Genomic DNA, 25,334 nt, shown 5'->3' with positions numbered 1-25,334 from the left:
GGTTTATCCTTCACTTTCATTAATATTTCCTGAAATTAGCTATCTGAACAAATATGTAGCCTCAAGCTGTTTTATTATTAATGTGCCCACTTTACTCCCTTGACTGACAAGGTTACATTAGAGTAATATGAAGTTTTCTTTCTCTTAGAAAGCTCTCATTCTTTTTGGGGGGTTTGGTAGCAACAGCACGTATCATTTTTTTTTTGACTCTTAGACAGACTAGTAAGTGGATCTGATGTTGATAATTAAACTTTAAATGTAACTCTTCTAAATATCTTTTAAAAACGATATCTATGTATGTATTACCATTTAATTTTTTTTCTGGTGACATTTTGTTATGAACAGGTATGAAAAATTGATGCAGATTGACTTGGAAGCAGCAGAGCTGGGTGAAGTTTCAGACATACATACTAAATTATTGCGTGTAAGTTGACCAAATCTTAAAATCATGAATCCATAGGCTGCCTTTTACTTGTTGGACTATAGGGGGAATTCATGTTGATTAGTTCCTAGTCTACCTATATCTAAGCCATTTTAAAGACCTGGAAAAGTCTTCCCTATCATCCCAGAGCAAAGAAAAGCTTCATTGATATATTTTCTCCTACCCAAGTTCCTCCTATTGTAATTCAATTTAAGCCTTTTCCTAAACTTATAACATTTTAGAATTGATGGCAATATTAGAGATCATAGAGTCCAACTCCTTTATTTTACAAAAAAAGAAAACTGTCTCCAAGGGCCAGTGATTTGCTCAGTATCAAATCACTTGACCATTTATGCTCTCCATTATGTTCCCTTATTTTAACCTGTTGTGATAAATAAATCCAGCATATGGACAGGAGTGAATATACTCCTCAAAATTACCCAGAAATTAATAACATATAATAAATGAGAAATTAATCCAAGGTTCTGTTTCAATGCCTCATGGCATAGGGAATAGACTGTGTTCTCTCTGGCTCTGTTAGTGGAGCACAGGTTGGAAGGGCTTTCAGTGCAGGCTTCTGACAGACTAATGGGTCAAGAATTGGAGCTAACAGGAATCTTCAAGGTTTTCCAGACAAAGAGAAAAGTAGTTTGCCTCATGTCACAGAACCTGCCTTCCAGCTCCCACTTCAGCCTTCTTACTGCTTAGACAGTGTATATAACAACTCTTGGCTTCGTCTAGTATTCCCTTAGATTCCTTGGCTTCCTTATCTATAAAAGTTTAAACTAAAGCAATGAAGAAATCTTAAGAAAACAAATAATGAATTTGTCCTGACCATCCATGTGCCTACAGATGGAAATGACTGATTGTGAAGTCTGCTAGGCAAAAGCCGAATAACACACAGACATGTCTCCAATAGTATCATTATTGTGACTTGGGCCACTCTGATCTCAAACCTGTTACTCTGCTCTAGCTCTCCAGCTCTCAGGGAACAATAGAAACTAGTCTTCAGGATATCAAAAGCAAATTGTCTCCTGGGGGGTTGTTGGCAGACACCTGGGCAAACCAGGAAGGAACACATCCAGAAGACCGAAAGTAAGTAACAGCTTTGTTTGCTCAGCTTTACCTTGTTACCTGACTTTTGCCACTCTGACTGTAGTAGAACTGTTGATATCTTTCTTCCTGAATAGTGTAGAAAAACTGCAAGTACTGCTAAACTGCATTACAGAGATTTACTACCAGTTCAAAAAAGACAAAGCAGAACGTAGTAAGTAAATTTTAACTTACTATATTTGGTGAATCAATTTTCGTTGATTTTAATGGTGGTTTTTATTTTAAGAGATGACTTGCAATAGTAATGGCTGCTTAAGAGAAATATTTTATTAATGTCTCTTGAAAATTTTAAATGTTTAGACTTTTTAAGCCTGCATAATCTCAGAAGAAGTTCTGCAACATTTGAGATTCCAATGAACAAAATTAATATAATAAATTTTTATTTCTAGGACTAGCTTACAATGAAGAACAGATTCACAAATTTGACAAGTAAGTGCCTAAAATACATTTTTGTCAGATTACTAATTTTTTTTAAACCCTTCCCTTCTGTTCTAGAATCAATACTGTGTATTAGTTCCAAGGCAGAAGAGTGATTAGGATTATGCATTGGGGTAAAGTGACTTGTCTGGGGCCATATAGGAACTGTGTGAGGTCAGATTTGAAGCTTCAAGTATCATTAACACAAACGTTTGATTTCTACTATAGCTGGTATAAAATCACATGAGGAACCATCCTGGTATTTTTGGTTTAGTTTGGTTTGGGTTTTTTTGAGTCATACATACTTTAAAAAAAAAATGTCCTGCCAGAGACTGAATGACTCAAAGGAGCATGTTTGCTGCTCTCTAGATCCTTGTCCAAGAAGCTATGGCAAGTAGCCTAAGTTTATCCCATAGCCATATGATTTGATTGGTATCCCTGCTTCCATCCCTAATCCTTAGTCCACACAGCTGCTAAATTGATATTTCATGTACTTCTCTAACCAGAAATCTTTAGTGATTCCCTCTTGTCCAAACAAAATACTGAATCCTCAGCCTAATGTTGAAAGCCTAATGTTGATAGTGTGGCTCCCACCTTCCTCTCCAGTATGATCACTTCGTCCCAAATTCTGTTCCAGTCAGATTGGCCGTTCTTGAGTCTCATATTCTCTGGTTGTTAGTCTGTTATTGCTCACGTTCATTAGGTGACTTTCCTACCTTTTCCAGTTATACATGCCTGGAAGATTTTTTTGTCACTTCTGGTATGTTATTCAATATTGGTATAGCCCATTTACCATTTGCCAGTGCCCTTCATGTCTATTGGAACTTTTATTTTTCTGGTTTTGGGGTTATGACATGATTGGCAGCCAGATTTTCAGTAGAAAATTAAACTTAAAAAAGATACACTCAGGCCCTCGAGAACAGATTGAGATCATTAGAAGACCAAATATGATCCAATCTTCTTTCTTCCTATTAAATTCTAGTGTTTTTCTAGTAGTTTTCAAGTATAGAAATCAAGCAGAAAGGTTGGAATGTGTACTGATGTAAGATTTGCTGATGGAAACACCCATTTCTCCTTTTTAAGGGTGATGAAAAACTCATTTCCCCTTATGGTAATTTTACTCTTTCACATGATATAGTTAATAAACTTTTAAGGTATATGATAGGGATTACTAAATTTGTGGGAGAAGATTCCATTGATTATTTTTAAATTACAGGCAGAAACTGTATTTTTATGCAACAAAAGCTATGAGCCACTTCACAGATGAATGTGTTGAAAAATATGAAACTTTTTTGGATAAGGCAGAAGAGTGGATGAGGTAAAGGAACCCTTTTATTGATTTTTGACAACTTATAATTTTACTTTTTCCTAGAAAGATTTTGCATCTAATTTTATAACTTGTTTTAAGTCAATTCATTTTACTTTTAGAAAGATGCTTCACCTAAGGAAACAGTTGTCATCTCTGACAAATCAGTGTTTTGATATGGAAGAAGAGGTATCGAAGTACCAGGACTATACTAATGAGGTACAGGAGTCTTTCTGGTTGGGGGGGAAAAAGATCTTTCCTCCTTGAAGACTATCTACACTAAATGTCCAAAATCTTAGTTTATAAATTCGCCTATAACAGAGGTCACTGAGGATAGTCAGTGTTTGAGAATATTCATTTTATACTTTTACCTTCTGTCTTAAAATCAATTCTAAGGGCTTGGCAGTGAGAATTAAATTAAAGTTAAAATAAATAAAATTAAATGACTTGCCCAGGGTCACACAGCTGGGAAGTGTTTTGAGGTAAAATTTGAACCCAGGACCTCCCGTCTCTAGGATTTGCTCTCCATCCATTGAGCCACTTAGCTGTCCCAAGAATATTCATTTTAGCAATTAATAGGAGAAATAGCACAGGCTTTGCCTAACTCTTTACTCTTATTTCTCAGTTAATCAACATTTATTAAGCACCTACTCTGCCACTCACTGCTAAACAGTTGGGATACAAAAAGAGGCAGTAGCAGTCCTGCCCTCAAGGAATTTACATTTTAACGAGGGCAACAGCACATAACCAAAAAATGGAAAAGGAGACGGGAGAGAAGAAGGGAGGGTAGGAGGGCACCGGGCAGGAGGCATGACGGAGCAGAGATACTCACAAATGTACACGCAGCATCCCCAGAGCCTAGGGTGATCTTCACCTTGCCTGTTCATTTTACTGTTAGGTAGAAAATAGGTTGAGTAAAGATCCAGGCTGACAGCTCTTAAATGAAGTGGGCTGCTTCTGGGTGGGAATTCCAAAGCCTCATCAGAGATTTGGTGACTACTTCTGGCTATGGAGAGATGGTGGCGTAGATCACCTTGAAAGATTATTGACCACCTCTGCAGTGTAATGATTCTCTAATAAAATTATAGCCCAGGCTATGGCGGTAACTACCTCTGAAGGATCTTCCTGCCTCTATTGTCTCTGCTGTGCCATTCATCCTTCACATTCTTGCCAGATCTGCCTTCTTTATGGCTGGTATATTCATACTTCGCCTCTGCCCAGAAATCACTAATGGCTCCTTTATACAGAGGAAGGTTTCTATTTCTTCTAGTAGTATTGAAAGTTCTCCATAGTTTGTTAACCTCCTTACCTTTCCAGCTAAATCTCATTTTATTCTAGCCAAACTATGTGACTCTGTTCCCCATAACATCCTATATTTTCTGACTAGCTAATGCCTCAAATGTCCTTCCTCCCTGTGGACAATGGTGATCTAAGGATCCTGGCAGAGACTGTTAATGTAAATATTATATTGGTTCCAACCTTGGGCACAGTACTCTGAAAATAGGCTTCAGAAAAACATTACACAGTAACAGCAATATTGTGGAAAGATCAGCTGTGACAGACTTAGCTACATTCAACAGTATAACGATCCAGGACATTTCTGAGGGATTGATGACAAAGGATGCTATCCACCTCCAGAGAAAGGACTGTTGGAGGCAGAATGAGGATAAAAGCATACTGGTTTTCACTTGTTTGTTTGGGTTTTTGGTTCTATAAGATTATTCACTTACAAAAATGAATAATATGGAAGTACATTTTGTGTGATGATACATGTTTAACCCAGATTAAATTATGTGCCAGCTCTGGGAGTGGGGAAAGAAGAAGGGAGGGAGACAATTTGTGGAAAATTTGTGTGGAAATCTGTTGTTATATGTAATTGGAAAACAAAGTAAAGAAATAAAAAATAGGCTTATTGGGTTGAATAATACTCTAGGAACTAAAGGTGGATCATTTACATCCATACCTATGTTTCAAAATATCCAGATGTTCAATTCTATTTAGAAGTAATTAATTACTGGGGCAGCTGGGAAATAAGTTGGGAGAACCTGGATTTAAATGTGACTTTTAGACACTTCCTAGCTGTGTGACCCTAGACAGATCACTTGCTTCCCATTGCCTTTCCCTTACCACTCTTCTATTGTTGAATTGATACTAAGAAAGAAGGTAAAAAGTTTTTTATAAAGAAATAATTATTGTTCTTTAGGAATTGGGGTTTCAAAAAAGAAAACATTTGTATAATTAAAATTTCTTGATTGGAAACATGTTTATCCATATATTTCATCTTAAAAGTTAGGAGATTTGTGTATGAATCATAAATATTAACACTAGAAGTTTTGATTCCAAACATAATTAGAATGTTTATCTAAAAAGTATAACAAGCGTAATGGACTTCTGTACCAGCAGCAATGCAATGACACAGGACAATTCTGAGGGATTTATGGTAAAGATGCTACCCACATTCAGAGGAAGGACTGCAGGAGAGGAAACATATAAGAAAAGCAACTGCTTGAACACATGGGTTGGGGTGGGCATGATTGAGGATGTGGACTTGAGGCTATAACACCAATGCAACTACCAACAGTTTGGAAATAGGTCTTGATCAAGGACACATGATAAAACCAGTGGAAATGTGTGTCGGCCATGGGTGGGGGGGGAAGCGGGGGGTGAAGGGGAAAGTAGGAGCATGAATCATGTAACCATGTTAAAAATGAATATTAATAAATGTTTAAAATTTAATTTAAAAAAAAAGTATAACAAGCTCTGTAGTAGAAAATTCTGTGGCTCATTGTTTTGTGTTTCATACATACCTTTTCTATATATCAGTTACAGGAAACTTTGCCCCAGAAATTGTTGGCAGCTTCCAGTGGAATAAAACATACCATGGCCCCAATTTATCCAAGCTCCAACACATTAGTGGAGATGACTCTTGGGTAAGAAATTCACATTGGAGTGATTAATTTTCAGTTTATCATCATTTTTAACTCTGAGTATTTGATATCAGTAAATAATTCTATGATCATTTGCTTGAGAATTACTGTCTTGGCATTACTTATGAATTCGTTAGATCTAGAGATGGAAACTTCATTGTATAGAGAAACTTCATTTCTGAGAAATATTAATAACTTACTGGTTTGTGTTTTATAGCATGAAGAAATTGAAGGAAGAGATGGAAGGTGTTGTTAAAGAACTTGCCGAAAATAATCATATTCTAGAGAGGTAAGGTTCTTCTCTCTCCCTCTCCCTCTCCCTCTCCCTCTCCCCAAATTTCTACCAAATTAAACATAGGCATATACTTTCATATTCCTAGATCATTTAGCAGTAATGGGGGCTATGTGGGCACAAGTCTAATTCAGGCTTTTCTCTAACTTGATGTAAGTATTTAACCCTTTTCACTGCTTAGTATTTATCTTAAGAGATGGTAATACCTGTCTACTTCTCACAGTTGCCATGGATAAAATTCATATTATAAACAATTTTACAGTAGATTACATGTAATATAATTATTTGTTTATAACACCAGCTCTCTAAATCAGTCTCTTTGATTCAAATCCATCTTAATGTTGTGCTCATTTTTTTTATTCACTTAAAAAATTTTTTTAAAGATTTTTCCATGGTTATGTAGTTCATTTTCTTTCCCTGCCCTCTTTTCTCCCTCCCACCCCGCTCTTGGAGCTGGTAAGCAATTCCACTGGATTATACATGTGTTATACATGTGTTAACACTTGATACCTATTTCCATATTATTCATTTTTGTAATAGAGTAATCTTTTAAAACCAAAACCCCAAATCCTATCCCCATATAAACAAGTGAAAAATCATGTTTTTCTTCTGCATTTCTGCTCCCATAGTTCTTTCTCTTGATGTGGATAGCATTCTTTCTCATAAGTCCCTCAGGATTGTCCTGGATCACTGCATTGTTATTAGTAGCAAAGTCGATTACATTTGATCATTCCTCAGCATTTCACTTTCTGTGTACAGTGTCACCCTGGTTCTGCTTATTTCACTACTCATCAGTTAATGGAGGTCTTTCTAGTTCATATGGAAATCAAGCAGTTCATCATTCTTTATAGCACAATAGTATTCCATCACCATCATATACCATAATTTGTTCAGCCATTCCCTAATCAAGAGACACCCCCTCATTTTCCCATTTTTTACCACCATAAAGAGTGCAATTATGAATATTTTTGTATAAACATTTTTTATCTCTTTGGGGTACAAACCTAGTAGTGGTATTGCTGGATCAGCAGGCAGTCTTTTAAAGCCCTTTGGGCATGATTCCAAATTGTCTTCCAGAATGGTTGGATCAATTCACAACTCCACCAGCAGTGTATTAGTGTCCCACTTTTGCCAGATCCCTTATAGCATTTATTATTATTTTTTTTTTTACTGTCATATTGGCTAATCTGCTAAGTATGAGGTGGTACCTCAGAATTGTTTTGATTTGTATTTCTCTAATTATGAGAGGTTTAGAACATTTTTTCATGTGATTACTGATAGTTTTGATTTCTTCATCTGAAAACTGTCTATTTATGCCCCTTGATCATTTGTCAGTTGAGGAATGTATTTTGTGCTCATTTGAACAGTCATTTTCAGTTCCTGAAATCAAAGCTCCTTCCTTATGAGGTGCTGTTCTGGAATACTTTGGTTTGTTTGGTGCTAGATTATTGTATGCATGCACAATTATTTTGTTAAGCCAACTAAATGTTCACCTTAAAAGTATAAAAAGATCAGTATTAAGAGCCAGTATGCTGCCCTCATCTGTCTGGGGCAGTGCTTACTTCACAGTTTTCACTTGTTGGTGTGTGCTAAACCTTTAAAAAGTTCTCTGTAAGTGGGCCTGGCCCCTCGTGAATTGATTTCAACAAGTAGTTATTGAGGATCTATTACTGCCAGTCAATATGCCAGTAGTAGTTGCCTCTGTAATAAGAAGAAAGAAACTTGGTCATGGAGCTTATATGTCATCTAGTTGGACTTAAAATAGATCTCCTGAGCCCAAGACTGTTATACCACATTTGATTCTTCCACCAGAATAATCCCTTGGCTGCTTTCGAACACATTTTTGTTGGTCCTTAAAGCTCTTAACTAATTATTAAGAACAGGAGAAAATGATAAGATTTGGGTTCCACAGAGAACAACTTAATAGTTTTGTCTTGTTTTTTAAGTTGTATGTAGTATATGTAGAAATTTATCAAAGACCTTAATACCCAAGACCTCTGTAAACATAAGGCTTACCTTAGCTAAACCCTGAGCTCATATTATAAATTCAGAATTCAGAATCTAGTGTGATAGAAAAACATTCTAAGAGACTTGAGTTCTAATTCTGGCTCTGTATCTAATAGCTATATGTGACCTTGGACAAATCATTTAACAATTCAAGCCTTGGCATCCTCATTTATAAAATTAAAGACCAAAATAATTTCTAAGTTCTCTTCTAAGTCTATACTGCTGTGAATCTTTCTGAATACTTAAAAGTGAAATGAATATTATTCCATCTACTTGGTCATTGTGAAAACAATTATATAATGTATATTGACTTTTCTTTTTAGTGCTTTCAAAATTTTAAGGCAATGACTTCTAGTTATGATAGTAATATGATAGTAATATGTAGAAAAGTCCAGCTCTCCCACATAAATCTAGGCAAATATCTTAAGATAAAGACAATAAAAAAGAAACAGAAGCAAGCTGCTCATTTAGTCCAGAATTCTACAAAAAGATGTGTAGAGCCAAGCAGTTGTAAGTAGAGAAGTCTTGCTAGGAATACCAGATGATTTAAGAATATAAGAATCCTTGAAAACATAACTTCATTTTAAAAAAAGCAATCTAGATTCCCTGTTTTATAAATTTAAGATAATCAAATATCATAAAAGAAAAATGCCTAGCTCTAATAGAAGCAGAGGTCAAATGAAATTAGGAAGAACCCATCTCCTAAAAAAGGAACCCCAAACTGAAAATACCCAGAAATATCATAGGCAAAATCTAGAGCTTTGCGAGTCAAAGAAAAAAATGCTTGAAAGCTTCCAGAAACAAAGAATTTAAGCACCATTGGGCCACAGTCAGGATCACAGAGACCTATGATATTGCTACAAAAAAGAAGAGAAAAATCTTACAGTATTCCAAAAGGTAATAGTTTTCGGTTTGTTTTAATGGCTCAGTAATAATGTATGCTGAAAGCTGAGCTTAATCCTACAAGGATGGCATGCTCTTTTAATAGATAAGAGGACTTTGGGTCATTCTTGATAAAAAAAAAAAAGGCTGGGGCCAAGTAGAAACTTTGAAATCACAACGGGGAGCTGAGAGAAACCTCAGAAGGGAAGTGCAGCCAGAAGCGGCTAAGTGACCATGAGGGTGTTGGGGGAAATGCTGAGCCAACTGTCATATAAGACATGTACAAGACACAGGATATAATGAGGGAATGTTGTGCCATAAGAAATGCCTAGAGCAGCGGTCGGCAACGTATGGCTCTCGAGCCATATCTGGCTCTTTTGAGGGCCAGATATGGCTCTTTCTGCAGGAGCCATGAAGTCCATTTTAAAAAAATTTTTTAAAAATTTATTAATGCCCCTACTTTCCCCTTCAGCCCCTGCTCCCCCCCCACCCATGGCCAGCGCACATTTCCACTGGTTGTAACATGTGTCCTTGTTCAGGGCCTATTTCCATATTGTTGATAGTTGCATTGGTGTGGTAGTTTCTAGTCCACATCCTCAATCATGTCCGCCTCAGCCCATGCATTCAAACAGTTGTTTATCTTCTATGTTTCCTCTCCTGCAGAGCTGTCTTGTGTCATTGCATTGCTGCTAGTACAGAAGTCCATTACATTCGATTTTATCATAGTATATCAGTCTCTGTGTACAATGTTCTTCTGGCTCTGCTCCTTTCGCTCTGCATCAGTTCCTGGAGGTCTCTCCAGTTCACCTGGAACTCCTCCTATTTATTATTCCTTTGAGCGCTATAGTATTCCATCACCAGCATATACCACAGTTTGTTCAACCATTCCCCAATCGAAGGACATACCCTCCTTTTCCAATTCTTTGCCACTACAAAAAGCGCAGCTATAAATATTTTCATACAAGTCTGTTTATCTATGATCTCTTTGGGGTACAAACCCAACAATGGTATGGCTGGATCAAAGGGCAGGCATTCTTTTATAGCCCTTTGAGCATGGTTCCAAATTGCCAGCCAGAATGGTTGGATCATTTCACAACTCCACCAGCAATGCATTAATGTCCCAATTTTGCCACATCCCCTCCAGCATTCATTACTCTCCCCTTCTTTCATTTTAGCCAATCTGCTAGGTGTGAGGTGATACCTCAGAGTTGTTTTGATTTATATTTCTCTAATTATTAGAGATTTAGAACACTTTCTCATGTGCTTATTGATGCTTTTGATTTCTTTACCTGAGAATTGCCTATTCATGTTTCTTGCCCATTTTTCAATTGGGGAATGGCTTGATTTTTTTATACAATTGATTTAACCCCTTGTATATTTGAGTAATTAGACCCCTGTTAGAGTTTTTCGTTATAAAGATTTTTTCCCAATTTGTTGTTTCCCTTCTGATTTTGACTACATTGTTTTTGTTTGTACAAAAGCTTTTTAGCTTAATATAATCAAAACCAATAAAAATAATAATTAGTAAGGGCACCTGGACAGGCAAATCAAAAACCAATTGGAAATTAAACAATATGATTCTCCAATACCAATTTGTCAAAGAAGAAATCATAGAAACAATCAACAATTTCATTGAAGAGAATGACAATGATGAGACATCCTACCAAACTCTGTGGGATGCAGCCAAGGCAGTACTCAGGGGGAAATTTATATCCTTGAGTGCATATATTAGCAAATTAAGGAGGGCAGAGATTAATGAATTGGGCATGCAACAAAAAATTAGAAAGCGAGCAAATTAAAAACCCCCAGATGAAAACTAAATTAGAAATACTAAAAATTAAGGGAGAAATTAATAAAATCCAAATTAAAAGAACTATTGAATTAATAAATAAGACTAGAAGCCGGTATTTTGAAAAAACAGATAAAATAGACAAAGTACTGGTCAATCTAATAAGAAAAAGCAAAGAAGAAAACCAAATTGACAGTATTAAAGATGAAAAGGGAGACCTCACCTCTAATGAAGGGGAAATTAAGGCAATCATTAAAAACTATTTCACCCAATTATAGGAGATATGGATGAATATTTACAAAAATATAAATTGCCTAGATTAACAGCAGAAGAAATAGAATACCTAAATAATCCCATATCAGAAATAGAAATTGAACAAGCCATCAAAGAACTCCCTAAGAAAAAAATCACCAGGACCCGATGGATTCACAAGTGAATTCTATCAGACATTCAAAGAAATTCAAAAATTGAAAACATTGAAAAGTATAGGAATAGAAGGACCCTTCCTAAAAATAATAAACAGTATATTCCTAAAACCATCAACAAGCATTATATGCAATGGGGATAAATTAAAAGCCTTTCCAATAAGATCAGGAGTGAAACAAGGATGCCCATTATCACCTCTATTATTCAACATAGTACTAGAAACACTAGCAATAGCAATTAGAGAAGAAAAAGAAATTGAAGGTATCAAAATAGGCAAGGAAGAGACTAAGCTATCACTCTTTGCAGATGATATGATGGTCTACTTAAGAAATCCTAGAGAATCAACTAAGAAGCTTGTAGAAATAATCAACAACTTTAGCAAAGTTGCAGGATACAAAATAAATGCACATAAATCATCAGCATTTCTATATATTTCTAACACATTAGAGCAGCAAGAGGTAGAAAGAGAAACACCATTTAAAATCACCCTAGACAATATAAAATACTTGGGAATCTACCTACCAAAACAAACACAGCAATTATACGAAAACAACTACAAAACACTTTCCAAACAAATAAAACTGGATCTCAACAATTGGAAAACCATTAATTGTTCATGGGTAGGACGAGCTAACATAATAAAAATGAACATTCTACCCAAATTAATTTACCTATTTAGTGCCATACCTATCAAATTGCCAAAAAACTTCTTTACTGAATTAGGAAAAACTATAACAAATTTCATTTGGAATAACAAAAGATCAAGAATATCAAGGGAAATAATGAAAAAAAAATGTGAAGGAAGGGGGCCTAGCAGTACCAGATATTAAACTATACTATAAAGCAGCAGTCATCAAAACAATATGGTACTGGCTAACAGATAGAAGGGAGGATCAATGGAATAGACTTGGGATAAATGACATCAGCAAGACAGTGTATGATAAACCCAAAGAGCCCAACTTTTGGGAGATGAATCCACTATTTAACAAAAACTGCTGGGAAATTTGGAAAACAATATGGGAGAGATTAGGTCTAGATCAACATCTCACACCCTACACCAAGATAAATTCAGAATGGGTGAATGACCTGAATATAAAGAGGGAAACTATAAATAAGTTAAGTGAACACAAAATAGTATACCTGTCAGATCTCTGGGAAAGGAAAGATTTTAAAACCAAGCAAGAGTTAGAGAAAATTACAAAATGTAAGTTAAATGGTTTTGATTATATTAAGCTAAAAAGCTTTTGTACAAACAAAAACAATGTAGTCAAAATCAGAAGGGAAACAAGAAATTGGGGAAAAATCTTTATAACAGTCCATTTTTTTTTCAGGCACTGTTACAGGAGCGCGCACTGTGAGCACTGTACGGCTCTCACGAAATTACATTTTAAAAAATGTGGTGTTTATGGCTCTCAAGGCCAAAAAGGTTGCCGACCCCTGGCCTAGAGGGACAGTTTCAAGAGTTCCCTAAAAACTTGTATGGATTGATGGATAGGGGAGCGAGTGAAACCAGGAGCAAACTACAATATAAACACAACAGCTTAGGCAGATTTATACAAGCTCTAATTAAGTTAGTGTCCAGTGTGCATCCCATGCGCCAGCCCCTGAGAAGAAGACAACCAACTTGAGATGCAGAACTAGACAGGACTGATGCAAGCATCTGTTTTGCTTGGCTGCATATTTTTTACAAAGGTGTGTTCTCCCCCAAGAGGGTCAAAACATACTTGTTCACTGAAGAAATCTATTAAAAGTTTTTTAAAGAGTATTACAGCATATTAGGGATTGATTCTGTGAAATCAGAGGATTTGTATGGGCTCATTAAGAGTGAAATAAGGAGAATCAGGAGAATAATTACCCAATGATTACAAATACCAGAACGAAAAACAACTTTCAGAGATAAGAATTATGATCAAAACAATGAATTAAGACATCCTGAAAACAGAATCAACTATTTCTTTTCATAAGAGTGATGGATTGGAAATGCTGAATGAGACATTTTCTCAGGCTATATGTAAATAAGTTTTCGGTTTGTTTTAAATCCTTATTTTCTGTCTTAAAATCTATATCAGGGGCAGCTGGGTAGCTCAGTGGAGTGAGAGCCAGGCCTAGAGACAGGAGGTCCTAGGTTCAAACCCGGCCTCAGCCACTTCCCAGCTGTGTGACCCTGGGCAAGTCACTTGACCCCCATTGCCCACCCTTACCAATCTTCCACCTATGAGACAATACACCGAAGTACAAGGGTAAAAAAAAAAAAATCTATATCAGCCCCAAGCCAGAAGGAGCAGTAAGGAGTAGGCAATGGGGGTTAAGTGACTTGCCCAGGCTCACACAAATCTGAGGCCAGATTTGAACCCAGGTTCTTCCAACTCCAGGCCTGCCTCTTTGCACTGAGTCACCTAGCTGCTTCTCCCTAAATGTTTTAATGATTATGTGTTTAATAGAATACAAAGTGAGGGGAAAGAACAATATAAAACAAGTCTACAATTTTGTAAATAGTCCATGTTTTTTCTTTGAATATTGAAATGTTTGTTTAATTAGATAATATAATAATAATTTCTTTTTTCCCAATTTCATATACAAACACTCTAACCTTTAAAAAATTTTTTTCAGTTCTAAATTGTTACCCTCCTCTCCCCTCTTGAGGCAATAAACAATTTGATACAGGTTATATGTTTGCAATTATGGAAAACATTTCCATATTACTTGTGTTGTGGAAAAAGAGACATACATTTTATATTCAAAAATGTTTTCTTTTTTTTTTAAATAATGTGGTGTTTTACAAATATTAGGTAATGATACTTTCTAAAATGATTTTACCAATTTTAATTATCAAGATAAGGGAAAAGGATTACCATTTCTCTTAAGTGATTCTAATAAACAGAGTCTGTTTATTTTTAGCTTGTTTATCAAAATCAGGTAACCTGTTGTTGAAGCCTTATTGATTTTAATCTTTTTAAATATTCTGACTGATTTGGGATAAAACTTAGGAAGAACTGAATTTCTTGGTTGCAGGTTCTTGAATTCCAAGAAGCTTCATTTTTAAAAACCATATTTTCAGAAATATGTGCTGTTCTCAAATATATTTTGTTGTTGTTTTTTAGTCATATCTCACTCTTCGTGAACCCATTTGAGCTTTTCTTGGCAGAGATACTGTAGTGGTTTGCCATTTCCTTCTCCAGTTCATTTTAGAGATAATAAAACTGAGACAAACAAGGTTAAGTGACTTGCTCAGAGTCACACAGCTAGTAAATATCTAAGTCTGAATTTGAACTGAGGAAGACAAGACATCGATGTCTATATCTTAATCGATATAGATATACAAATACATATAGCTGCCTATAAGTATCCCCCCCCCTTTTTTTTTTTTTTTTTTACTTTCCATCTTAGAATCAATTATTGGTTCTAAGCCAGAAGAGCAGCTAGCCAATGGGGGTTAAATGACTTATCCAGAGTCACACAACTAGGAAGTGTTTGAGGTCAGATTGGAGCCCAGAACCTCTAGTTTCTAGGCCTGGCTCTCAATCCACTGAGCCATCTAGTTGCTCCCTGCCAAATATATTTTAATAATTAAGTTTTGGGAGATTTACTTTTTCTTCTGTTTCAGATTTGGCGCTTTGACCATGGATGGTGGCCTTCGGAATGTTGATTGCCTTTAACTTTCTGCGAAGGTTTAAAAAAAAAAACAATATTCAATTTGCACAAGAAAAAAAATGTTTTGGGGGCATTAAATGTTAGTGACTCTGCAGGTGTCCTCTTGTTTCTATATTTCAGTATTTGACACAAGCATGTAAATATGTACTATATTGTAAATACATAAAATATATAAATTTTTGGCTGCTGCTATAATGTACTTTTTCTCTTTTAACATTTATAATCAAGTGAGGAAATTTACCTCAGTGAGCACTTGTACATGGCCATGATAAATATGCAGGCATTGAGGTTTCTCAGCTACTTTGACAAAAGACTAGATAAGCCATAGCTTACTCTAGCTTCTGCGGGAGAATTTTTAGACAGAACCAAATCTACATTGTATATTACTGTATTGCATCCTTAAAATTCAGAGATGGAATCTGTTTTTATTGCTGTTCAGACTTTGGATTGTAATTTGGGGGACAAGGGCAAGGTTGCGAATTGTTTCTCCTGTCTTGACTTGTTTTGTGGGGAATTGAGGAATCAAAATGGTGTATCTCTAGGACCAGACTTTTTAGTTAGAAAATGAAATGACTATTTTCAGGATACAAGTTGCCGAGATCCCCGTTTAGGAAAATCATCTGGTTACTTTAGGATAAAGTCTAAAGCAAAATTTTTAGCAATTTAATCATTAAAACCATCCACCTCTGATAGCCATAAAACTTAGTGGTGATTTCAATACAGACCCCAACACAGGGTCTGCTGAAATTAACTATTGTAGTCATTTCCTATCATCTTTTCTAAAACTAATTTTGCTCAAAATTTTAAGAACACTAGTGAATTTACTTGTTTTTATGAGAAGAATGTATATGTGCGTATAGTTCATGTGAGAAAAATTCTTATTTTTTTAAAAGAAATAATATGATATGGGTGATGATGGTAAATGATACTCTTGTGTCCTATAAGAACAATTTTCTGTCTCATATCTCCAGAGGATTTGAAAATGTCATAAAGATTCATTCATTCGACAGATAATTATTGAGCACTGACCTTATAGGGAATATAGGAAAGAAAAAAATACTATCCTTGCTCTCACTGAATTCATAGTCTAGTAAGGGAGATTAGACCTGAAATGCATAACTAATATGGAGTAGACTTTTTTTAAAAAGTGTGAAGAGAAGGCTAAGAGAAATGGAAAGGAATAAATCAGGAAATGCTTCATGGAAGAGGTGACATTTCAACTAAGCCTTGAGGAATCAATAAGAACTAAGTACAGCTAGGGGAAGGGCATTCAGGTAAAGGGCCAAGACACAAAAAGAGTCCTCCCAATAAAGGGACAAGTAGTTTGCCTGGAACATAAGCTACTTTGGAGCCAAACTAAGTCTTTGAAAAAGTAATTCTGTAATCCAGAAAGAGTGTTCTCACTGAAAGGAATTCCAAGAATTGCAAACTGAATGGTTGTGTTCTGCACTTAATTTTATTGTTCCATCAATAATTTTTGTAATGATTTGTTTGGTCTCAGACATATCAGATCTGTGAGTGTTGTTTTCATTAGTCTGTGTATCATGATTCCTTGACAAAAATAGCAGTGGAAAATAAACCATTTTTAAAAACTGAAATTGTATTAAGATTTTATTTGGAAAAGATGATGCATTGTTGTATGGGGACAGTTCTGAGATGCCCACGTATTCATTAAATAAATGCATGAGTGAATGGCTTTATTTGCTGAAATTGACAGCCAATCAATTTTATGGTCTGAGTGTTTTTTTTCTTCAAATAACACAATTTACTTTTGTTGACTTTTTCTCAAGGTCACTTTGCCATATAAATTTTACCTTTATGTTTTAAAACTTGATGCTATTGAATATTCTGTTTTATTATAATTAATTTCATGAAAAATGTCTTCAGATTTTATATTATCAATCGTAAGGGAGGACTGCAAATGCTGTAGACTGAGAATTTGTACCAGTGTCTTGATGAATTTTTTCACTACAGGATTTGGTGTCATGTAAACTACCCCTCAAATATATAATTATAGTCCAAAGTATTTATGACTGTTTTTTGCCCTTTTTTTTTTTTAAACCCTACCTTCTGTCTTAGAATCAGTACTGTGTATTGGGTTTTTTTGTTGTTTTTTTTTAACCCTTAACTTTCAGTGTATTGTCTCATAGGTGGAAGAGTGGTAAGGGTGGGCAATGGGGGTCAAGTGACTTGCCCAGGGTCACACAGCTGGGAAGTGTCTGAGGCCGGATTTGAACCTAGGACCTCCTGTCTCTAGGCCTGACTCTCAATCCACTGAGCTACCCAGCTGCCCCCCTGTGTATTGGTTTTTGTTTTTTTTTTCTCTGTGTATTGGTTTTAAGGCAGAAGAATGGTGAGGGCTAGGCAGTAGGAGTTAAATGACTGGTCCAGGGTCACACAGCTAAGAAGTGTATGGGACCAGATTTGCATCCCTGACCTCATGTCTCTAGGCCTGGCTCTCAATCCACTGAACCATTCAGCTGCTCTATATTTTTTTTTGTATGTGTGGTTTTTTTGCTTCTAAAACTTAATTTCACAGAGTGCAGGGAGACCATCCAAAGTGGTGGGGAAGGAAGTTGTTCAGGCAAGCTCTTCCCCATCACTCTTCCATAAAGATCTTGAAAATGTGTCAGACTCTGAAAAGGAAATACAAGAAAAAAAGTACAAGTAAACTTTTTCAGCTCAAGTCAACATAGAGAGACGTGATCTACAAGACCCTGAGTCTGGGACGTAGCCAGGTGTAGCTACACCCAAGCACAGGGCCTGAACGAGGGCCAAGGCTTTGAACCAGAGAAAGAACAGATCTCAGAGACTGTTGGAGTTTGAGCACACGTCAAAGCGTGCCTGCATCTTCTACTAGATTTCCCTCATGAGATTTCTGTTCTGTGTGATGTATCTATCATGACATGAGCAATAGGGAAATATGTATTATATGAAAGTACAGGTATAACCTATATCCAACTATTTACTGCCTCAGGGCAGGGGAGGATGGGTGGAGAGAACCTGATTTTTAAAATATCAAAAGACAATTGTCAAAAAGGGTTTCTACATATAACTTTTTTTTTAAAGCACATTTAAAAGACTGGCTATGGCCTAATGAGGAAAACAATGTGTTTAATAGGTAAATAAAAAACAGATTTTTTTTCTTCTAAAATTGGACCTACTTTTTGAAGTTTTTTTGTTTTGCATATAGTAAATTGTCAGAATCCTAAAAAATAGTACAGCTTTAAATATTCATATAAATGCAGTAGAAACTAGCAGGCCTTTTTTTTTCTCTTATCAAAGATTTTATTTTCCCAAATACATAGAAAAACAACTTTTAACCTATTTTCTGAAATTATAAGATCCAAATTATCTCCCTCCTTTTCCCAGAAGTGGTAAGCAATTTGATTTAGGTTATACATGTATTATGCAAAACATACTTCCATATTAGTCATTTTAAGAGTATACTCATACAAAACCAAAACCCCAAAACAAAGCCATAAGGAAACTAATGTGAAAAATAATATGCTTTGATCTGCATCTGATTCCCAATAGTTCTGTCCTGGAGGTGGTTAGCATTGTCTTTCATCAGTTCCTCAGAATTGTCCTGGATCTTTGGCTTGCTGAGAGTACCAAATCTTTCGCAGTTGATCATCCCACAATATTTCTGTTATTGTGAATAATGTTCTGCTGGTTCTGCTTATTTCACTCTGCCTCAGTTCATGGAGGTTTTTCCAGCTTCTTCTGAAGTCATCCTGTTCATCATTCTCACATATCACATAGTATTCCATCTTCAACATGTACCACGATTTGTTAAGCCATTTCCCAGTGGATAGACCATCCCTTCAATTTCCAATTCTTTGCCATCACAAAAAGAGATGGCTGGCTTTTTAATCATAAGAAAACAGGTATTACTTCATGCCTTCTTGACCTAGTTTCAATTAAGTAATATCAGAGAATGGAAATATATGAAAAAATCCTTTAACATCTTCCAATTTTATAATTCCAATAAAAAAAAACATTCCTTGCTAAAATCCACCAAATTCTAATGATAGGTGGTTTGCCTTGCAAATCTCAGTCTACTCGTGTCAAGGAATTATTACATTTTAACCTAATTGTGTAAATGTAAAGGGCCTTCAAAAAATCCTGAAGTTATCTCCATTGCTAAAGACCCCAGAAAGTCATGATGCCTTATTCTGTAAGCAGCAAATTTTATCTTCTCTGTGGATTGTGTACAGGACAAAGAGGTTAATGCTGGTAGAAATTGATGATGAAAATTTGAGAAAATGTTCTAGTCTAACTTTAGCAGGAACAAGTGATCTCAAATCTGAGTTATTCCTTCTCTTTTTAGCTCCAACTAATCAGGCTTTTGTTTTGTTTTTTAAATTCTAGATTTTACCCCAAATCCACAGGAAACAAAAGATGTTTTTTCCTTATGTCTGAGGAAGTTCAAGATAATTTCTTTTCTTCAAAGAGGCTTTTAAAAGCCAGAAATTGGTAGGAATTTAGAGGGCAGGGGGAGATGTCAACCAATAGGTCTGTGCTCAAAATAAATTTCAAGTATTTCCCTGTTGTTTTAGCTGCTTTTTAAAAGACTACCTTCTTCCCCTCTGCTCTCCACTTAAAACTTAAGGTCAAAATTCTTAAATCTTGAAGGAACTATGAAGAAAGCAAATAAACTAGAGTCAGTGGTACTCTATTGCTGCATCCTTTTTTTTCTTAAAAAAATTTTTATGTATATATATATGTATATATATATACATATCTTCAAAATCTTTGAATACAGAACTTAAGATTATGTCAGACTATCTTAGAGATACGATTAATTGATTTTTTAAAAGCCCTGCAATGAAACAAATAGCAGAATACCAATAGAGCATCATTTTGAGAATCACACAGTAGGTGCGCAAGAAATACTTGTTAAATGTTTTTGGTTGAGTTTATCTGTTGAGATATTACAAATTAAAGTGATTTTGAATGTGGCCTCACTGAAAGAATCAAGAGTTAAAAACTGAATCCCTGGGCAGAAAGCAGCTTGAAAAGGAAAAATATAGTCATAAAGAACTAGAAGAACTCTGAAGACCCAAGAAGACTGGGACAAGGGAACAAGGAAAAGAATGAAATCTGAATGTCCTTACAAGGAAACAGGACGCGTGAATACAATACAATTTTTTTTTCAAATCCTTAAGACAGAAGGGCAAGGGCTATGCAAACAAGGTTAAGTGACTTGCCCAGGGCCACACTGCTAGAAAGTGAGGCCACTTTTGAACCCAGGTCTTCCCAACTCCAGGCATACATGATAACAATAGATTTCACCAAGTTTTTTTGTCTTCCTTTCACAATACATTACCAACTAAAAAGAATCTGGTTTTGAGTTCCAGTCTTGCTACCATTTGCATATTCTTCATTAACAAACCAGTTTCCTTGGTACAAAAGAGAGGTAGTGATGCTTCCATGCCTTTCCTCATTGAATGGAAAGGAACATATTTTGTAATCCTTGGAGTGCTTTGTAATTCAAGTGGATTATTTGTATACTTTCTTCCACTCCTAATAGTATTGATGGTCCAAAAAGGTATTTTTATGGAGCCTTATATGCACAAAAAAGGATGAACTGATTCTCTGTGGCTTTGAATAATAATAAATCCTATGGACAATTCTTTGCTTCAAAACTGGATTTATGGGTTACTGACTTCTTGAATTTCTCACTAGAATGACCAGTACATCCATGCATGCAAAAAAAACCAAAAAAAACAGGGGGCACTTTACTTTAAAATGTTCTTAAACGGTTGAACCAGGTTAGAGTTTCTGAAGCTTTAAAATCTTTCTTTAGAAAGAACATCTGTTAATACAACTTCTTGTTACAAGGAGCGAGGTCTAAAGGACAAACCAAAAGAATGACAAGAGGAAAGGGATTTAGGGCTAACAGGTGGTCAAGAGACATGCTGGCTGAAGCTTAGTTCACAGCTAATGTGTCATATGTGGGTGTTTATGGGTTTTCTTCCTTTATCCTTTCTGTAGAGTAATTCTTGATGTCACCCTGGACTGCTCCTAGCTATAGCTATGGCCATAAGAAATGACTTTAGCAAAACCGTCCGAAGGATAGCCCGGCTCTTTTACTGGTTCCCCAAATCACTGATTTGCTCAAGGAGTCAAAAATTCAAGCTACTTTGGAGCCAGGGTAGGGGTAAGTTACCTTAGATTAACATTGCTTTAGCTACATTTTTTCCTGTTGCTAAATCTGAATTTTAAAAATTAAGGTCCTGGGGAAAAAAGCTTTTCAAAAATCATTTGATATAGTTATGTGGGAGGAAATGGAAAGTGAATGAAATAAATCAATTTTGAGTGAGACAATAAAGCCATATTTCCTATAATGCACTTTCATGTTTTTATATTTATTTGGAATCAAAGCTTCCTCATCTGTAAATTGAGGGTGATAATTAATAGCACCTAACCTCCACCATCGTGAGGATAAAATTAAATATAATTCGTAAAGCACTTTGCAAAATTTAAAGTGCCAAATAAATGCTAACTATTATTATTTTTACAATATGTTTCTATGGAAACGTTTTTTGCATTTAAAATTGGGAGAAATGGCCCTTTTCATTTTTGATCTTTGACTTTGCTTTTGGAACTGTACTTCAGGCCAGTGGTTCTCAGACTTTTTGGTCTCAGGATCCCTTTACACTCTTCAAAATCATCGAGGCTCCAAAGAGCTTTTGGTTTTCTGAGTTATATCTATTGATATTGACCAAATTTGAACCGAAAACATTGTAAAAATTGTTTTGTTCTCATGGACTCCCCCCAGAAAGGGTCTTAGAAATCTTCAGGGACCCCTGGACCACACTTTTGAGAACTCTGCCTTAGCCAAAACTGAATAGAAAATGCAGATCAGCATCCCAGAATTACATATTAATCCCTCCCCACCAAAATGGTGAACTGGTCAGTTCTGGATCAATTTGAGTCACTTGCATGAATCTGGGTCAGGGTGTTGGGTTAAGGTTACGAAGGAGATGGAGAATTTGAAACATCTGAATCTGCTGCTAGTGATATGTTAAGTATCTTCCAGAACAAAATGTTCCATTCTCACCCAACTGGAATGAGTGGTAGACTTCTCAGAGCTGGGGCCAAATGGGATGCAATTAGATGACCTTTCAGGGATTGAGTTCTCCACAAGAAAACACTTGTTTGCACGCAGCTTCTCCTTCTCTTCCACCAAAACGCTATTGGGGAAACATCACCTGTACGACTTCCCTCATCTTGGATGCTGTGTGGGCATTTGTGGTGGGGCTCTTAGACATTCTGGGTTTGTGCTTTCTGTAACCCCAGAGATGCTCTCTTATAAGGTAAACATAGTCTCCCCTTTTACTTTGCAGATAGAGAATAAATGTTTCAACAAATGTGCCACATGGTGACAGATAGAATCAAGCTCCCAAATCCATTCTGGACCCAAAGCTCCCTTTTTTTCCCTCCCCTGTTGCCCCAAAGAAGGATGAATCATCCCAGTGCTTAAGAGGTGCAACCCTATACTATACTTGGTGTATCTTTGATTACAAATTAGGGACTTTACAGTTTAATAATATATTGATATAACGTGTGTTAATATATGGTATATAAATTTATATGTAAATATAAAATATAAGATTTTTATAAATTTAATATAAAAATTTAAGATTTGCAGAGTCTTACAAATATCCTCTCATTTGATCCTCACAGTAACCCTGGGAGTAAGTGTTATTAATATCCCCATTTTGTATTTGAGGAAACTGAGGCAGGTGAAAGTTAAGTGACTTGCTCAGGGTCGTGCAAGCAGTTGAAAGGCTTTCTGATTTTAGCTTCAGGACTCTTATCTACTTTGCCCCCTTTAGTCTCTAGTGAGCAGAGTCTTGATTCTGAAGCCCCAGTTTCCTGTCCTCATCCTACCCAGTCCAGAGAGCTCCGTAATTTAAGGTTTGGTAGAAATTAAAAATTGATTTCCTTTTAAAATTTTTTCTAAATCTAAATTTTCCATCTTTCCCATTTCAAAGTGAGAGGCACCTTCTAAAATGACTTTTAATACTTGGTGTAGTACTCTCCAGGTTATTGTGAGGACTGGGTGAGGTAATGGATGTAAAAGACCACAGACACTTGTCAGCTGGCTTTTTTAATATGAGAGAAATGACAATAATGTAATCAGAAGCCAATAAGAAATGTAACAGGTGACCACAAAGACTGATAATGCAGAATGTTCACAAATTAATAGAAGGAAAGGTAGAGTTTGAGAGGGCAAAGGAGACATCCATGGGAATCAATGGGTGGTTTCATGGAGGCGGTGTCTGAGCTGAGCCATGAGCCTTGAAGCAAGAGATTTCTAAAAGGTAATGCTGAAAGCGAGTGCCTTACATGCGTGAAAAATAGCCAGAGTAAATCTGGGCAATGTTCTCCCTCAACTGCCCACAACTTCAATGGAAAGAATAGAGACACAAAGGGAATGAAAGGACCCAAAGATGGAGAGGCAATTCCTGCTGCCAATAGTGTTTAGTCAACTGACTCTCCATGACTCCTGAGGTTTTCTTGGCAAAGATATTGGAGTGGTTTGCCATTTCCTTCTCCAGCTCATTTTACAGAGGAGAAAACCAAGGCAAAAGGGTCAAGTGACTTGTCCAGAGTCACACAGCTCAAAAGTGTCTGAAGATGGATTTTAACTCGGGTCTTCTAACTCCAGACCCATCACTATCCACTGTGCCATCTACCTGCTTCCTTTGCCATAGGACCATTGCCTTCTTAGTGATGTTATCACTACTTGTTCTCCTTGGTCTTGTAGTTTTCTTCCTGTCACCATTGGATACCTCTAGACCACTGATCCTGCAATCTGCCCTGGACCTGGTCTTTTGGTCTCTGCTGGATGGGTCTTAGAGTCGCTGTGGGCGACTCTTCTCTAGACACTGCTTCACTGGATGGTGCTTTGTGGCTGCTGTTCTACTAAGATCTTCAGGAATAAGGGCTGCCAAGTTGTTTCAGCTAAAATAAAGCCCACAGGCTTTTCCTGGCTCTTTAAAGAAAAGGCATACATTTGCATAGAGGGGGGGTGGGGAATGCTTCCCTCTGTCACCTCTACAACAAAATATTCTGCATCCCAAGTGCCAGATTCTTCAGATGAGAGAGCAGAGTCTGTCCAGCTAGCTAATGCACTCAGGCTTAATCCTTCCTTTGGAAAACTCATCCTGATCCTTCTCTCATAAACCTCACCCCAGCTGATGGTGAGCACTCGATATTTTCAGTCTCTGAAGGCTAGATTCTAATCTCTGGAACCATTCTTGCCCAATAACTACTGATTGATTCCCCAGTTTTATACCTTTTGTTTCTCCTGTTTTCCCATGTAGATAAGTGGGTGGAGAAAAGGCACAGAGAGAAATCAATGAAGGTCGGGGATTAGTCATTGTCTCTTCCACCACCCAACCCATATTCCTGGTCTTTTCACATACAGATGCAATACTGCACAGTACTTTGCTCATAGTTGCATGTGTAATAAATCTATAAATATTTGTGGAAATAAGTAAAATGAAATTTTCGTATTTAAATAAAATTTATCCAAAATAAAACTCATGTAGAAAATGATCTCTGGTTTACATGACATTTTCCTCACCACAGACTTGGATAGGAGATTGTGCAAATTTGATGCCCATTTTACAGGTTTGCCAAGATCACTATAGAGAGGAATACCAGGGCTGATTCTACCTCAGACCTCTGAATTCATCCATTTATTGAACAAGGATTTATTTATTAATTACCTACTCTGGGGGGCAGGTAGGTAGTTCAGTGGATTGAGAGCCAGGCATAGTGGCGAGAGGTCCTGGGTTCAAATTTGTTCTCAGACATTCCTACCTGTGTGACTGAGTAAGTCATTTAACCCCCATTACCCTTGCAACTTTTCTGCCTTGGAACCAATATACAGAATTGATTCTAAGATAGAAGGTAAGGTTTTTGGTTTGTTTATTTTTTAAAGGAAATGAGGTAGATTTGGGAAGGAACATAGATGAGCCATTTGGGACATAGTGAGTTTAAAATGCCTATGGAATACCTACTTGGAGATGTCTAATATGTAGCTTGTGATTAGGAGAGAGACTAGAGCTAGCTGAATATAT

At 36.3% G+C, this 25,334-nt stretch overlaps 1 protein-coding gene across 1 annotated transcript in view; it reads left to right on the top strand.

The window, feature by feature from the left end:
• The window catches only part of TBK1 (TANK binding kinase 1), a 55,254-nt gene extending 38,425 nt beyond the window's left edge, over positions 1 to 16,829 (top strand). The window contains exons 14-22 of the mRNA XM_044679321.1: positions 346 to 424; positions 1,395 to 1,516; positions 1,612 to 1,688; positions 1,924 to 1,963; positions 3,168 to 3,269; positions 3,380 to 3,476; positions 6,081 to 6,187; positions 6,402 to 6,473; positions 15,185 to 16,829. Of these exons, the coding sequence (XP_044535256.1) occupies positions 346 to 424; positions 1,395 to 1,516; positions 1,612 to 1,688; positions 1,924 to 1,963; positions 3,168 to 3,269; positions 3,380 to 3,476; positions 6,081 to 6,187; positions 6,402 to 6,473; positions 15,185 to 15,236 (748 nt within the window). The 3' untranslated portion in view covers positions 15,237 to 16,829. The remainder of the gene's footprint in view (positions 1 to 345; positions 425 to 1,394; positions 1,517 to 1,611; positions 1,689 to 1,923; positions 1,964 to 3,167; positions 3,270 to 3,379; positions 3,477 to 6,080; positions 6,188 to 6,401; positions 6,474 to 15,184) is intronic.
• Positions 16,830 to 25,334: the final 8,505 nt, after the last annotated feature.

This window comes from Gracilinanus agilis, chromosome 5 (genome assembly GCF_016433145.1).
Source record: "Gracilinanus agilis isolate LMUSP501 chromosome 5, AgileGrace, whole genome shotgun sequence".
Classification (NCBI taxonomy): Eukaryota; Metazoa; Chordata; class Mammalia; order Didelphimorphia; family Didelphidae; genus Gracilinanus; species Gracilinanus agilis.
The sequence above is the reverse complement of the archived record's forward strand: the minus strand, read 5'-3'. Positions and strand labels throughout refer to the sequence as shown.